General features: G+C 37.3%; 2 protein-coding genes and 1 long non-coding RNA gene across 3 annotated transcripts in view; 1 reads left to right on the forward strand and 2 right to left on the reverse strand.

The window, feature by feature from the left end:
- LOC119479816 overlaps positions 1–8,143 on the forward strand; it is a 32,540-nt gene extending 24,397 nt beyond the window's left edge. Inside the window, exon 3 of the long non-coding RNA XR_005204762.1 lies at positions 7,956–8,143. This is a non-coding gene — a long non-coding RNA (uncharacterized LOC119479816). The remainder of the gene's footprint in view (positions 1–7,955) is intronic.
- Positions 1,897–5,214, reverse strand: arl4d (ADP-ribosylation factor-like 4D). The gene is made up of 2 exons (XM_037755780.1): positions 5,023–5,214; positions 1,897–3,263 (listed from the first exon to the last, which is right to left on the reverse strand). The coding sequence occupies exon 2, from the start codon at positions 3,152–3,154 to the stop codon at positions 2,549–2,551; it is 606 nt and encodes a 201-aa protein (XP_037611708.1). The 5' UTR covers positions 3,155–3,263; positions 5,023–5,214; the 3' UTR covers positions 1,897–2,548.
- Positions 6,831–15,184, reverse strand: tmem106a (transmembrane protein 106A). Its single transcript, XM_037755768.1, has 8 exons — positions 14,966–15,184; positions 11,211–11,387; positions 10,878–10,941; positions 10,546–10,699; positions 9,272–9,412; positions 9,141–9,184; positions 8,980–9,033; positions 6,831–7,479 (listed from the first exon to the last, which is right to left on the reverse strand). Exons 2-8 carry the CDS (start codon positions 11,374–11,376, stop codon positions 7,371–7,373), a joined length of 732 nt encoding a protein of 243 aa, XP_037611696.1. The 5' UTR covers positions 11,377–11,387; positions 14,966–15,184; the 3' UTR covers positions 6,831–7,370.
- Between the last annotated feature and the right edge of the window lie 2,161 nt (positions 15,185–17,345).

Here is a 17,345-nt window from a genome sequence, read left to right on the forward strand (position 1 = left end):
ACGTGTCTGAGATGGAATATTCTCAAAATACACGAAAGTGTAAGAAAAATAATGAAAAATCAAAGGTTTTCTGGGAGATTGTGTTGCATTTGTATGCATCAGGCATCCTTTACTATTATTCAAGCTGCATATATACATAGTTATTGTGTATATACGCACATAAAGATATTATTTCTTTGAAAAACTGCAATTTCAGGCAACCTGATATTGTGATTTTGTGCAACCGGGCAATTCCAGGACACCTCTGGGATCAGATTGGGGTTATCCGGGGCATTAAATATATAAACATGACCGCAAACTGTGATGAAGAGTTATTATACCATCAGAAGTGGTGCCATTGAGTTAAATAAAGTGGTCTCCACCCAATCTTTCATTACTTCATGTTGTTTTGGTTCGAGAGAGTCGGTGTATCAGAGGTACAGTAGAGCAGAGCATCTGCTGACGACGGCCTCAGGTGGTTCAATCCCACATGATCGCAGGGCTGAACCTCTGAACCACCTCACCACTAATTGATGCAATTACAATGTCAGCAGCTGGCAGACTAGAAGGAGGGAATCAAAGTAAATGGATTGTTTTGTGTGGGAGGAGGAGGAGGAGGAGGAGAGGGAGGACTCCTCCTACTTTCTGATGGCCTTATTTAATGATCCAGGCATGAATAGAGAAGAGGGTCACAACTCAAGACTTCAAAATTTGGTCATTTTATAATCCAACATGTCTGTTTCAGATCATATGGAAATAAAAAAAAATGCAAGAACCAATTTTTCGCCACTTGGGAAACAAGCTTTGAAACCAAAACTAATATAATAATACCTTTATATATGGTGAAATTGTTAGTAAAAAGAGGCCTATTTACACATTAATCATACACAGAGCAACATTATCATTCATTTAGATTCATTATTGTTTCCTTCTGGTGAATGTAAATCCAATATTCTCTCTCTTTTAGCTCTGTTTTTGGTCTCCACCAGCTCCTTAGGCTCCTTTGGCTCTCTAGCTGCTAAATGCTCCACTATGTTCACCCGCTAGTCTCTAGCTTTGTGGTTTGGTGGTGGGCACAGTTGTTTTTTCAGTGCTTTTTTTTCACTACAAACAGCTGCCTGCTGCAGTTGGCACAAAGCAAGAGCAGTGAAAGTGAACCAAAATAGTATAGATTGCAGGCCAGAAAACCAAAACGATGACCTAAAAAACGCTAAAATGTTCCGTAGAGGAACTGAGGAAACAACAAGCGACCTCTTTCACATGCACAATCTTATGGTCATTTGTTAGTATAATTATATAAGTCCAAATATTCCTTGGAAATATTTAATTATTTGGCTCAGTATTTCAACAATTTCTTTGGTTTGTGGACTGCTGTTTTGAAGCCTCAAGTTCAGCATTTTGGCCGTCACCATCTTGTTTTTTTTGCAACCAGAAGTTACATGAGCTGAATAACACATTTTTTAGGCGACCAAAAAGGTTATAATTAACTTCCATGACCTGAAAACACACTGTGAAAGAGTTAAAGTTCTAAAACAAAAACTAGGACAACTCCCAGACCGGGCAATGCCGTGGTGGCGACCTGTCAATCAATCACAAGGTAGCCCCGCCCTAAAGCATCCCCTGCTTTATGGTCTATTTGACTCTAAATGGGACCATAATTTACTAAATGAACATCATGCTGTATTGAAGAAGACTTGAAACTAGAGATTGAGACCATAAATTCATGTTTACAATGTTTACTGAGGTAATAAATCAAGTGAGAAGTAGGCTCATTTTCTCATAGACTACTATACAATCTGACTTATTTTTGCAACCAGAGGAGTCGCCCCCTGCTGGCTGGTAGAAAGAATGCAGGTTTAAGTTTTTACTTTTCACACCCGGAGGTAGCCCACTGTTAACGACAAGGAAAGCGATGAATGTTCTGTACAGTGGTTAGATTTATTAAGTCGTCAGTGTTACAAAAAATTTACAATTTGTATAAACATTATTATTTTTCATAGTAACTGAAACTTAACCTCTGTGGCCACGAAGGGAATGCACTTGGGATTACTGTTCCATGGCAATTAAATTCAATATCATTTGGTGCTCCGTCACCACACCGTCGTGTTGTTCACATAATTTACAAAAAAAATTCCCTCTGTCCAACACAAACACAAAATATGTGGAATAAATATTTCAGGGAAGCATCCGTGGAACAAAAACAGCCATTAAGTGGGTCAGAATCTGTGCAAGCTTGTGAGGATTATAAGGATATATTATAGGGGTTTGCCACATGGATGTGTCCATATATTAGTCCTAACAGTCTTGGCTAGAACTCTTCTTTAAAACAAGTGTAGAAAAGCACTTAGTGAAGACTAACTGCTCAAGGTTCCCTTTCAATCTATAATTCGAGCTTTCGAAGGGCAGCTCGCAGAACAAAGAATATGTCGATACTGCTTCAGTTATTATGAGCAAATCCATTTCTCCTGACCCTGCGGCCGGCCGGGTGTAATTGTTGTTGTGTTGGCACAAATTGCTCTCCCATTAAAAAAGGGGCCATTAAGCTCGGAAGTGGATAAATCTCCTCAGTTCATCTCTTCCTGTTCCTGTTGTGCTTCACCATCTTCTTCCTCTTCAGGATCATCTCGTACAGTTTCTCCAGGCCCGGCTGGAGGCCTCGACCGTCCACGGCGCTGCAGCTCTGCACGTGATGCAGCGTGTACATGCTCAGTTCGTGGACGGAGAGCAGCTTCTCCACCTCGCTGACGGACGAGGCCGAGTCCTGGTCCTGTTTGTTGGCCAGGATGAGCACGGGGACGCCCTGGTTCTCCGAGGTGCGGGTGATCTTGTGGAGCTCCACTTTGGCCTCCTCCATCCGCTCCAGCTCGGTGGAGTCCACCACGAACACCATGCCGTCTGTCCGCCGGGTGTACGACTTCCACAGCGGGCGCAGCTTCTCCTGGCCGCCCACGTCCCACACCTGGAAGTTTATGGTCCGGGACGTCCCCACGGCCACCTTGATCTTCTCCGTGTTGAACCCCTTCGTGGGGATCGTCTTCACAAACTCCTTCAGTTTGAGCCGGTAGAGCAGAGAGGTCTTACCGGCTGAGTCCAGCCCGATAACCACCACGTGGAGAGTCTGGAAGTTTGGCAGGAACGAGGTGTTGGGAGCGATATCAGTCAGCTGGTTCCCCATGATTGCAGCCAGCAGTTCACACCTACTTAGGTGAGGTGACGGATTCCTGATTTAATCCCTTTTTCAGCCGAGTGACATTTGCTCCTCAGAGGCAGACGATCAGATGGCGCTGGAGACCAAAACAAACACAGAGTTAACATTTAATATATGCAGAGGCCAGAGTTCAACACTCTCTGGTATTCAGATCTTTCTGTATACTTGTCGGTGTAAGCCAAGTATACTTGGACTCTTCTGTATACTTGCCAAGTACACTTAGACTTTTCTGTATACTTGTTGGTATAAGCCAAGTATAATGGGTTCTTCCGTATACTTGCCAAGTAGACTTTTCGGTATACTTGTCGGTATAAGCCAAGTATACTTAGACTTTTCTGTATACTTGCCAAGTACACTTTGACTTTTCTGTATACTTGTCAGTATAAACCAGGTATACTTGGGACTCTTCTGTATACTTGTCGGTATAAGCTAAGTATATTTGGACTCTTCTGTATACTTGCCAAGTAGACTTTTCTGTATACTTGTTGGTATAAGCCATGTATACTTGGACTCTTCTGTATACTTGCCAAGTAGACTTAGACTTTTCTGTATACTTGTTGGTGTAAGCCAAGTATACTTAGACTCTTCTGTATACTTGTCGGTGTAAGCCAAGTATACTTAGACTCTTCTGTATACTTGTCGGTGTAAGCCAAGTATACTTAGACTCTTCTGTATACTTGTCGGTATAAGCCAAATATACTTGGACTCTTCTGTATACTTGCCAAGTACACTTAGACTTTTCTGTATACTTGTCGGTATAAGCCAAGTAAACGTAAGTATAATTTTGTTATGTATATCTCTGATAAGTACATAAAAAGTAAACTGAAAGCATACTCTCTTATTTTAAGTTTGAAAGAAGTATACTTATAGCACACTTGAATAAACTCCAGAGGGCAAATCATAAATATGTTACAAGATATATGTTACAGAATATAAATGTTTATTATTTAAATTAGATAGACATTATATCAAAATTGTAGACGACCTCTCAGCCTTGGTAACACACAAACATACTCTTAGTCCAACATTTGTTGTAATCTGGTCACCCTAATTTAATGAGAAGACTTCTGGAATGTGTTTCACAATCTCACCTGATAAAATAACAATAGTGATTATTATTATCAGTAGAAACAGTTCAAAGTGCTTCATGTGATTTAATCAGCGTGGTATTTCCTGTTCACACCTGATTTATCACTTCACAGTAAACCTCCATGTATTGAATCCACAGCTGCACGCTTCAGTAACTTGATTATATAAAACAATAAACGTCTGAGTCACATTACTGAGCCAAACAACAGCTAATTGGGAGTCTGAGGGTTATCTGGGAGCCTAAATCCTCTTAAAGCAGAAAGGCTTTTTCTTTCAAGGCAGATTGATTTCAATGCAGTGGATGGATGATATTCACTCTGCAGCAGCAGCAGCAGCACTAATCTGGTTGTTGTTGACATCCTGATACCCATCAAAACAGCTGCCTGTGGCCACAACAGCCTATACACAAGATATATCTCTTATTGATTCATCATGAGCATGAAAATCCACATTATGAGAGTTTCATTCAACGAGTATTATAGTTTAGAGAGGCAAAATGCACAGTCATGATTGTATTTTAAATGTTTCTGGTTGGGAATAAACCACCTCTGCTGCACAAACCATCCAGTTTGCATGTTATTAACATGATGTTAAGTGCACAAAAACATTTAAATTAAACAACTTACATGTTAAATAGAGTCTGCAAGGTTAACTTTAAGGGATAACCACACAGAATGAAAATGCATGCAGCAGACACATGAGAAACTGTCCTCCTTCATGCATGTCTTTAATAAAAAGGTTCAAACCTGTTAAATGTGCAGAGAAAACATCATCCACAAGCGATAAACGTGTCCATAGTTTGTCCCGTGTTGGTCACATCCGCTCCTCTCCTCCTGTCCTCCTGTCCTCCTCCAGCAACACTGAGGAGCTCTGAGAGGCTCGACAGCACCAGCACCTAGAGCCATGGTGACGTCACAGCCACCTGGACGGCTAGACCACGCCCCCTGCTGGTGCACAAGTGAACTGCAGGTCTATAAAACATCTCTAAATACTGAAGGGTTATCAATAAAATACCCCCCAAAAAGTACAGCAGAATGGTCCCTGTCTGTGTTATATTACTATATATTATACAATCAGATTATTAATACTGATGCACTGCAGTACTACAATGCAAGCACTTTAATGTTGCAGCTGGCCGAGTTTTAAATTTATTTTAATCATTTATGTAGTTTAATCTACAACAATACATAATTTAATCATGTTTTGTGTGTAAAATCTTAATCTGCAAAGTAACTATAGATGTCAGAGCAATGCAGTAAAAAGTACAATATTATAACAGCAAATTACACTTAAAGGTCCCGTATCGTGCTCATTTTCAGGTTCATACTTGTATTTTGTGTTTCTACTAGACCATGTTTACATGCTGTAATGTTAAAAAAAAACTTTATTTTCCTCATACTGTCGGCCTGAATATGCCTGTATTTACTCTCTGTCTGAAACGCTCCGTTTTAGAGCATTTTGACGGAATTGCGACGGAATTGCAACAGAATTGCGTTGCTAGGCAACAGCTTGTGTCCATACTTCCTGTCAGCCAGGAATAATCTGGGACACATTTAGAATGTTTAGGTTCAAATCTGTGTAAAGGGTCTAAATATTGTATAGTTGTGACATCACAAATGGACAGAAAACCTGACAGCTTGTTTCAAATGCAGAATTTCTGAATACGGGCTGTGTGTATTTTCCCTGTTGATTGAGCGTTTCAATACTTTAACAGTATTTATATAGTACTTAAGCCTGCTTTATAATATAAGACATGAAAATCTCACTTTTTTATAATATGGGACCTTTAAAGTATCAAAAGTAAAAGTATTCATTATGCAAAATTTGCCCTATTCAAAATGTTAAATTTATCATAAAATTGTATTATTGGAATTTTATTCAGTATCGTCCGAGCAGCATGTTGTTGTTTTTTTCTTTTTCAATATTAATGGTGACAGGGTTTCTTGCTGGGAAGACAATGATTTGCCTCAATTAACACCAGTTCTACATCTCTTACAGTACGATAGCTTGTTCAAAGCATTGGCTCCATCCTGTGTTCACTCTCAAGAACTTCAAGAACTGGATTGTCTTGTAGATTATTCAGTTTTTCAATACTTTGGCATTATATTGGGGGAAAAAAGCATTCTGATCTGTACTGACGGGACACTAAATATGATAATTAATGAACTATATTTTCTATCAGAGTTGAAAACATGCAATCTGCTCACACAACACCACTCTGATTGGATTTTAATCTATAACCGTCATTTGTGGACAAAGTACTCATATCCTTCAGTTAAGTAAAAATAAATACCATAACGTAAAAATACTTTTTTTGTCATTTGAGTGCTACAAAAGTTTAGTTGCGAAATAGAAATAGAAATTGTGAATTGTGACATAGCTGGATGCATAAAGGTGAAGTTATCATGGGTTATGGTGTAAACTGGGAGGTGTATCCAGTGCGTACAGTTTTGACTTTCTCTGAAGATGGAAGGTTTATGGTAAACAGTCTAAAAATGTACCTGTAAACAAGTGGAAAGTATTAAAAATATATGAAAATCTAACAGACAGAACCTTGAATGCCACAGTTTAATGAAGTGCAAATGCCACAGACAAGATTATCAGAGATTAACATCCTATTTACACAATAGATGACATGCTGCTCAAAAACATTGTGAAATTCTCACATTTTAAAACAAAAATACAATAATTGTGCTCGTTTCATACTTTGCCTTGTTTCATACTTTGCCTGAAATAAGATTTACAGGCAGATCTCAATCAAATACAACATTCATGCTGAAATATAAGTATATTTAAAGCATCAATATGTTTAAATTATAACATTGTGGTGATTGGTTAAAGTCGTAAGGTATGCTAAAACAACATACACAATAAGATCATAAGAACGTAACTAAGTACATTTACTTGCTACTTTATTACTACACTGTTTCCTTTGGTAGTTTTTCTAAAGTAAAAGATCTGAATCACTGGATAAGATGCATTTTTGCAATTCATAAAGTCACATCCCACACAGAAGAGGAAGGGAAAAGGTGCAATGCAGCCACAATATTCATTATTTCACACTCCAACTTTGGTGTTTTTCATTTTGATTTCATCATCTCACAGGATGAGGGATTGTTGAGTTGGTGCCACAGTCAATATACTCAAAGGTGTCCAGAGACAGCTGCTCCGTGTGAGAGAGATACGAGATATTCATTGTTATTCTGGGGGGGAAATGGAAGAAAAAACATTATTAGAGACAAATCTTTTATATTAACAATGGATCATATGACAATGTGTAATGTAGCTCTACAGAAAAAAGAGCCAGATATTTTTCTCAAGAGTTGGTTGAGACCAAAAACAGAGCTAAAAGGACTGAAATATGACCCCAAATGAATCCTAATGTGTCTCCTTATGCTGCCTTCAAATGGGGTCATGTTTACCGTGTTCACAAGAAGAGTCCATATCGAGGTGTGTCGTGTTTGTTGACGTTGTCAGAAATGGCGGAGGACATGGAAGTTAATTTTTCGGTGCATAATAAGTTAATATCTTATAATTTTAGTCAGTTACTGTTTTTATTTGTAATTTTATAACAGGTCCGAGGAAAATGTCTTTTTCCTCTGTCATTATGTCTTTGCATTTCCTGCGTTATGTTACCAACTTACTAACTTGCTAAATCGTTAGCCTCTGTGGCTTCTAGACGCCGACAGTAACGTTAATATTGCCGTTGCTTAGCAGCCGTGTTCTCTAAACTTAACCACTTGAACGCCAAGTATATCGTGTTACACAACTTCTCATGTTGTAAACACAAGCTCACGAGTTCCATTTGAAGGCACCAATTATAACGGTTTGTTCACCATAACAACTTTATAGGGTTATAATATGTGTTTTCAGATTGTTCCGCTGCCTCCAAGTGGCCAAAAAAATTAATTAATGCAATTTAAAGTTTACCACAAAGGACAATGTTCAGCTGTTCTTTTAGCCCTGGATCCAAAAAATACAATGTTATTACAAGTGTATAATTATTATAGTTACAGAACATTTAATTAATATATAGACGTTTTATTCATTGGTGCTTTTTATATATATTTATATAACATTTATATATACACCTATTTATTTCCACATACTTGTGTACATAAGAGTCCTGTCTATTCTTTACATTTATTTGTCCAGCTTTGTTGTCCTGGCTACAGTATAGAGATATTATGGTTAGTTGTTGTGTCTTTCTAGCCAAACAGTCTATGGTTCTGATGTTACCACTTGTACTTATTGTCACTTTGCATAAAAGCATAATGTAAAGTTTAGTTAAGGGTCAGTCACTCATTAATCTTGAGTTCTAATCTGACCCATTCAGATGTTTGGGTGGAAACTCTCGACTACACTCGAGGTGCAAAGCATCTGGTCACAAGCAGAAATGTTTTCTCCGAGTGTAAACAAAACAGAAGTGAAAATTTAAAGGTTTTTTTGTGGTTAAAATCCACTATTTTTTTTTTGTGGATTCTAAAAACAGAACTGCACCTTGATGCGTCTGTGTTATCATGTCTTTTAGTTTTATCTAAAAAGGACCATTTCAGATTGAAAGATTGGACCCTTTCTTTTTCCTTAAGAAAGCGTGTTTTACGGTTGTGGTTTTACGGCCGTGCCTTTAACACCCTGTGAGTTTGAGATGTGCTGCGAAGAGGCTGGCTGCCTCCTCCGTTGATTCTCAGATTGACACTTACTGCAGCTCCACGAATAACGTGTGAATCTTGATAGAGCTCGACTTGCAGTAAGAGCTGAAAGAGATAAAACACAGTTGACGTGTGGACATGTGCTGAATTCAGACATATAAACAGTAATGATGGGAGTGTTATATCATTTTCACACAATATTTCTGACTTACTTTAGGCCTTTATCGGTGATGGGCAGGTCAATTTGAATGGTGTACTGCAAAATCACGACGGGGTAAGATATTAATTGCATGACAAATATATTATATATTTTAAAATGTGAGTCATCCTGCGTGAAACTCACCGATTTCTGTGAGCGTGGCTGGATGGCGGTCATGTTATATATCCTGGTTTTAGCCACAACTTCTTTAGAGACCAGACCCTGCATGGTAAACTCCACAATCTGAACTGGGACAAAGTTCTCATTGGAGATGGTGATGAGATTCTAGCAGAGGAAACACACACACAGCTCGTCAGGTGCAACCAACACACCTTTCCATCATTAAAAAAGTCTCGGGGAACTTTGTCCTTCACATAACTACAGCAGCTATCTACAGTCTGTCATGTGAATGCAATTCAGACAGTGTTTTGACACGTACAGTGACAATGTGGTGGCTCAGGAAGTTCAGTGGAAAGTCCACAGATAGATAACACTTTGTAGTACATAAAGTATACAGTATATATGTTTTGTTGCATATCCTGTGCCTTAACTAATTTTTCTACTGCACTTTTATTTCCTTTATTAAACATGGAGCAACTTAATACTGCACTGTAACTTTTTAATGCATTTTAGTTAATATCATTTTGCTTATCATTGTGTTTTTAAACATTCTAATGCATTTCTTTTCCTTAAAGGGATATTGACATTTTGGGATATATGTTTATTCATTTTAGAAGAGAGTTAGATGAAAAGATTTACACCACTCGCGTGTCTGTAAACTAAATATGTAGCTGTTAATTAAGCTTTTCTTAGTTACTGCTAACTTTACTATGTGTTATTTTCTCATAAGTTACACATTTGTTTTGCAAAATATTTTGTTTATATATAAAAAATAAAAGAATTTAAAAGTTAAAAAAGTAACGTTACAAATAGAATATCTGCAAACATGCTTTAAAAACAGATGCGCTCACAGCTGCCGGTACCGTGAGGTGGTCGGCTTGCACGTTTCTGTGTGCGGCGGAAGCCTCTCATTCAGCAGCCTTGTTGTGTTCGTATAACGTTACACTACGTGATTCACTGTTACGGTCGCTAAATTAATTTCACCAGGAGCTCCCGGACCTTCTCGTCCATCGTTCACCTCCAGTGTGTCTGAAAACATTCCTGTTGCCGTCGCACCGTTTGTTTGAGTTACCTGTGACAGTTGCATCATGGACTGTGTGCCTCCATTTGCAACCAAATAGATTTATCCCACCCGGGTTGTTAGCGACCCTGGTGCGTGCCGTTCATATTGAAATCGACCCTAATCCAACCCAGCTCTCAACCTTGGTCGCAAAGCTGAGTCGGTCAACGCGGATTAACCCTTTCAGACATACAATCAACGCTGGTTCAACCCTGGTTGAAAGCGGTATATGACTTACTGTGACCTCCATATCAACTTCGTCTGGGGTGAAGTAGACCATGACGGACAGCACGGACACAGGCGTCACGATGACACTCCGGGGGAAGAGGAAGAAAAGAGTCAGACAGCAAACGAAGAGACACACGACCATGGAGATGCAGACGTACAGCTTCCTGAAATGCAACACAAACACGCTAAATCGTAAACGACATGGTGCAACCTGTACGAACATATCCATGTGCATGTACAATAGAAATAAAAGTCAACCTGTTTATATTTGATTAAACTGTATTTAAACAGTGCAAATGCTAACATTAAACTGAATGACATGTTCATACACATATCACTTACGTGCGTCTGGGTTTCAGCCTTGCATCACTGCATGGTATTACAGCAACTAGCTGGTCTTCATGGCCTGTTGATACAAAAAGACAGAAGGAAATAACCTTCCTTCCAACTCTTTGTTTTTACCACAAAAATGAAGTGAAAGTGTGTCTAAACAGAGGCAGCTGCACACTATGATTGTGACTTTCAATTTGACTTAGTTCCCTTAGTTATTTGATGTGAAATGAAACAGATATTTCAGGATGAACGTCTCATACAGATGCCTTTGTTAAGGAACTGAAGTTACTTAAAATGCAGTCAAAATTGTGAAAATGGATACATTTTTCATAGGAAACCAACCTCTGGGGATTCGCCCGGTGCCACGACATGTGGGGCAGGTTTCTCCTGTTGAGTGTCCATGTATGGCGCCGTACGGAGGGAACTGCTTCAGTGTTTTCACCTTCTCCATCCCTTCAGTCAGATCAGATTCCTCTGTGGTTTTGCTGTTTTTTGCTGGTGTAACCATGACACTGCAGTCTAAAGAAGAAAAACAAGAAGTAGAAAATGGCTGGAATATAAAGCACCTAAAACTTACATTCATCACACAGCTGAATTACAGTATGTAGACACAGTGCAGCATCACAGAAACGTCCTTTTTCTTGTCCTTCCTGAGACGCTTTGGGGAACTGAGTAGTTTGTGGTGACCTCCTAGAAAACCAAAACCTTGTGGGAAATAAATTGTGACTTAGCAGCTATAAAATAATGTGTGTTTGATGTGGGAGAACAGGGAACAGATACTGGTATCAGTTTTCACCTTGAGCAAAGCCTATGTGTATGTGTGTGTGTATGTACTGTAGTGCCAATTAAAACCAGCCACGTAGGGAGATATGTGACAACCTGCAGCTCCCACAGGCTGCATAAGTTTCGTTTCCAATATAGGAAGGATAGAGGGACAGAGACAACTCAGAATACAATAAAAACACAATAAAAGAAACTTATTCACAGATTATTTGTTTTTATTAAAGAAGCTAACGTAACTTTCTCTACAACAACAACATTTAAATGACCAATAAAAGGTAACTCTTGTGCTACATGTCAGGATGTGAGCAGAGTCCGGCGTGTGGGAGTAACACATCCAGTTTCATTATTTTATGGTGCTATTGCAACTTAGTAAAACCCCGTAATACTGTTTGTACCAGGCATGATTATGTGACTAAAAGTGGTGGAAGAAGTACTCAAATCCTTAGTTAAAGGTCCAGTGTGTAGTGTTTCGGGGGATCTATTAGCAGAAATGGAATATAAATTAATAAGTATGTTTTCTTTGTTGTATAAATCACCTGAAACTAAGAATCGTTGTGTTTTCGTTACCTTAGAATGAGCCACTCATATCTACATAGGGAGCGGGTCCTCGTCATGGTCGTGTCTAGAAGGTAACACACAATTTGGGAAACTCTTGTGAGATGGTTAAAGTTATGCATCGACCTCGAATAGTTAAAGTTAGGCACTGACCGTGATTGGTTCAGGTTAGGATGTGAAAGGCGGCCAGTTCCGTGAGGAGGACCCGCTCCCTATGTATTATTTTCAGGTAATTATACACTAAAGAAAACATACTTAATTAATATTAATTGTATTCCAATTTCTGCCAATAGATCCCCATATACAACACACTACTTCTTTAAGTAAAAGTAGAAATACCAGTCTAAAAATACTCTATTACAGGTAAAAGTCCTGATTTCCAAATATTACATATCAGCCAAATGTAGCCTACTTAAAGTATCAAAAGTTAAAGTACTTGTTACGTTATTATAAAATATGACATTATTCTGTTTTATCTATTTATCTAACAAATACATGTAAGAACATTTTAATGTTGTAGTTTGTCAATGTGGAGCAAATTTTAAACACTTTGTATACTACTGGTTATATTAGTAGTACAGCACTGCATCATATCACATAAGCAGTTTTTATGTAAAAAGTAACTAGTAGGCTGACTATAAGTAGCCTACTGAAATTTTAAGTTCTAACCATGAGAATAAGAATAAATGTGGAGTAAGAAGTACAATATTTCCCTCTGAAATGAAGTGAAGTAGAAGTATAAAGTAGCATAAAATGTAAATATTCAAGTACAAGTATGTCAAAATTGTACTTAAGTACAGTACTTTGAGTAAATGTACTCAGATTCCACCACTGCTGAATAAATTTCACAAAGGAAGAAACGTAATGCATGTTTTGGACTTTCTCAGAATGTAGTAGTTATTTCCTTATATTCAGATTATATATAAGCAACTTTGAATAAAAGATCTAGAAGCACAAATGTGATCATCAAACATATGAAATTAAATATATTCTCTTTTAGATATTCTGGATTTTGTCTTTTAATAGTCAAAAGTACGCAATAGCTTTCACCTGTGTTTCCCCGTCTCCTCTGGGATAAAATAGATTTATGCAGGGTTTTTTCTTGCAGTGATGCAACAATTAGCACCAACTGTGTAATATAACAACATTTCACAATGTGCTTCATTGTGAAATCTGAGCCAAAGCTGGTATGACATCTAAAAACTAGAGCTACATTTCACAGCAACCTAGTATTAAATGTAATAATAAATACAGTGGAATTAGTCATTAATCAACTGCAGCTTCACATTATACTTATATAATATAAACATATATAGCATGTAGTGTAGATATTTGGTTAAAAATAGCCTTATTTTGAATTTTGAACTCAACCGAACTCCCTTCTACTTTTTCCAGTGAAGAAGCTAAACTGGTTTGTTTTGTTTAGTTAAACTGCCCTGCAGCTCTACAAACGTACAGTATGCCAGTAAAAGTTAAAGTAAAATGTTCAACAACAATGAACACTGATGACAATCGTTTTCACAATTTCTGTACTTTAAAAAAAGTGACACAAATCATAATTCTTCCAACATAAAGACGCATTATTTTGTTGCAAAACTTAAAAAAATCAGGATAATATTTACTGTAATCAGTGATTGACTTTATCTGAGCGATGGGATCTTTTTTTTTTATCTCTCTAAATTGAATTATAAACTACTGGCGTAAACAAATCCTTAACAAGTCAAAGTTTGATTATTATTCTGCAGTGATAGAAGGTAACTTATATATATATATATATATATAGATAGATAGATAGATAGAGGAAAATATTGTACTCTTTTACTCCAATATATTTATTTGTGGTAGTTTCTAGTTTACACATTAAGATTTTACAAACAAAACATAATGATCTTATATAATATGATGCATTATTATTGATTTAACTTAACAGCATATGAAATAGCTCCACCTAAACTTTTTATATTGTTATAGATTTGCAAATTCCTAAACATATTAACAATCACATACAACCACAGTGAAACTGAACCTGGAGCTTTTGCAGTGGGGGAATGTAATTAAGTACATTTACTCAGATACTGTGCTTGAATTAAGTACAATTTTGACATTATTGTTCTTTAGTACACCATTTTATTCTACTTTATACTTGTACTCCACACTTTATATTATTGTACTTTTTACTCCACTATTTGACAGATAGCCTAGTTACTTTATATTTTTTAAAAACATGTGCTTGTTATATGATGCAGTACTATACTATACTATACTATACTATACTATACTATACTATACTATACTAGTACAGTAAAACATGAGCTATACATGAATGCAGCAGTAATAAAAATCCAATAATATAATATATTTAGTAGCCTCACAGGGGCATTTTCCTGCTTTATGACCAACTAAAGTGACATTTCTAATGCATTACTTATACTTGTAATGTGGTATTTTATGTTGCATAATGTGAATACTTCCTCCACTGTGTATAAAACATTCATTTAGGAGTGTATCATTGTCAGGTGTGCAGCTAATTAACGTTTAATTGGCTGACCACACCTAACATCTGTCACATCTTAAAGACAATCTTTAGGAAAATTCAGCCAAAAAGAAACAGTTGAGAGATGATTCATCAGTAGAATCTGACACCATGTTGTTCTAAATAGATTTAGGAGACTTATTTCCGTGTGTTTAGAGTTCCTCGTGTTTATAAATGCTGGTTGTTGTTGCTGTCAGACAATAAAACATGAGGAGGAATAACTCACCTCACAAACACGACTTCAGATGAAGCTCCAGATATCAGCCAGTGTGTTTAAACTAAGCTGCTAAGTCTTCTTTATAATCTTAAATTTTATAAAAGCTAAAGTGAGACTGTCGACAAAATAAAAGCTTACTCATGTCTCCAGACAAAAACACAAAGTGGGAGGAAACTTCCTCCTTCTGCAGATGATGACAAGCTGCTGATCACATGTGCTGCTGTTCATTAACTCTCCTCTACTGACAGGCAACAATCACTCATAAATATAACACATATGTAAATGTAGGTACGATGGAGTATCAGGGCCACATTGAGGGAAAAAAGAATCTGAGATTTTATTACGAGAATGAAATCATAAATTTACAAGAAAAAAAGTCATAATATTATGAGAATAAAATTGTAATTATAGGAGAAAAAAGTCGCACTATAACGAGAATAAAGTCGTACATTTTGCATATATTAATGCATATATTACATTTTAATTAATGATAAAACAGTAGAGCTGCAAATATTAATCGATTAGTCGTCAAATATTAAATTAATCACCAACTGTTTTGATGATATTGACATTTGAAGACGTCATTTTGGGCTTTGGGAAACACTGATCAACATTTTTCACCATTTTCTGACATTTTATAGAAAAAACAACTAATCAATTAATCAAGAAAATAATACAGATTAATGAAAATAATCGTATAATATAATATTGTATATAATACACTTTGAAAGGTGCCAATCTGGATTAAAAAGTACTTTTACTTTTGATACTTTGAGTAAATTTTGCTCTTACTTAAGTAACATTTTTAATCAATTTTTTTTGAATTTTTATACTGTGGTATTTCTACTTTTACCTAAGTAAAGGATCTGAGTACTTCTTCCACCACTGGGGTAGTTGCCCGCTTAGTAATGCAGCTTTGACGTACACAAAGGCTGTTAAAATATGTTAAACCCAACCTTATTCTGTAAAAAATGCAGAATAATCAGTATTCTAATGTATGTGACCTCTGTACTTTTGACCCCATCCAGTACAGACTGTACTCTACATATAAAGACATATAGTGTGGCATGGCCTACATTCAGACAGAAAAGAGACAAGAGAGATGTGCAAATAGTTTATTGGCGGATTGACAGCAGAAGGGGATTTAATGTATACACTCTGTGACAGAGGAATAATTTGACAAGCATAGTAGATATATTCAGAATTATTCTCTAGAGCATGACTCTTTAGAACATGGGACAATCAACGGAAGAAAGTATGGTTCAAACAATCCTCAACCACACACACACACACACACAGACAGACGGGAGGAGTAATTCAAACAGGCGTTAACTTAAATCTGCACACTCACACCACAAACGTCAAAATCACCACATGTATATTTCAGTAAACTAATGATTGTGTTTCATAAAAGGCAATGTAACGAAAATACTTGGTTCCACTATGAGAGGGAGGAATGTGTTGTTAGAGACGTCTCGGCTTGGATTAGTGCTAATAAATGTGAGTTTGAATGAGGACAAAATGCAGGCGGGGGAGGCGAGGGAGGCGGGGGAGGCGGGGAGGTTGAACGATGACGCAAAGCGGACATTTTCTACCGTGACTGTGCTAAGACCACGAGAACACGACTCATCTCTAAAGCCTCTACCTGTCATGCAGGTGTCTCCTAAAAAGCAGTAGAAAACATCCGAGTCTGAACGGCGATGCGTTCGGACAGTCTTTGTATACATTCCACATGTCAACGTCTAAAATAACAGTACTCTGATACAGAAAAAGATTGCATTGTTTAGGCAGATTTCACTACGATAATCGAGAAAAAGTCTTAAATATATTTGTCGTTCTCACTACTGCACCGCCGACACCTTAACACCCAGAATATCTTAGCTTCAGTAGCATCGTCTCAAACGAGAGCGGACTCTTCAGAACATCTTTTTTTTTATTTTAACATTCAACAATATTTCACTGCTCTATTTGTGAGGAGAATCTAGCCAAGCCCCGTCTCAAAAGACGGTTATTTTTCAGCGCCGAGGAAGCAGCTACGACAGCCATACAAACACTAAAGATGAAGAGCTCTGAAATGCACACTTTAGCTCCGGCTCCTTTTCCACCAACACATGAGGCTCTATGTACGGCCCCAGGTAAACAAGGCGTGGCGAAGGTTAACCACTATTCAGAATAATTTGTGTATCACAGGCGCAGTTTGCGTTGGTTCAGGGGGGGCTCACTGAAGCCTCTAGTGTCCGTAGCCTGAAAATGCATATAGGGATTTAAATATTATTTATATGTTTTATAATAAAAAACATAAAATTCAGACTTTTTGTGGTCTTTTTATTAAAGGTCCCATATCGTGCTCATTTTCAGGTTCATACTTGTATTTTGTGTTTCTCCTAGA

This window comes from Sebastes umbrosus, chromosome 20, assembly GCF_015220745.1.
Source record: "Sebastes umbrosus isolate fSebUmb1 chromosome 20, fSebUmb1.pri, whole genome shotgun sequence".
Lineage (NCBI taxonomy): Eukaryota > Metazoa > Chordata > Actinopteri > Perciformes > Sebastidae > Sebastes > Sebastes umbrosus.

What these genes read in the sequence shown, in the direction of transcription:
- arl4d (XM_037755780.1), bottom strand. Translation starts at nt 3,154, where the DNA reads ATGGGGAACCAGCTGACTGATATCGCTCCCAACACCTCGTTCCTGCCA.
- tmem106a (XM_037755768.1), bottom strand. Translation starts at nt 11,376, where the DNA reads ATGGTTACACCAGCAAAAAACAGCAAAACCACAGAGGAATCTGATCTG. An exon ending in AAGTTGATATGGAGGTCACA is followed by an intron (nt 9,413 to 10,545) that starts GTAAGTCATATA and finishes TTCCTCTGCTAG; the next exon opens with AATCTCATCACCATCTCCAA. An exon ending in AGCCACGCTCACAGAAATCG is followed by an intron (nt 9,185 to 9,271) that starts GTGAGTTTCACG and finishes GTGATTTTGCAG; the next exon opens with TACACCATTCAAATTGACCT.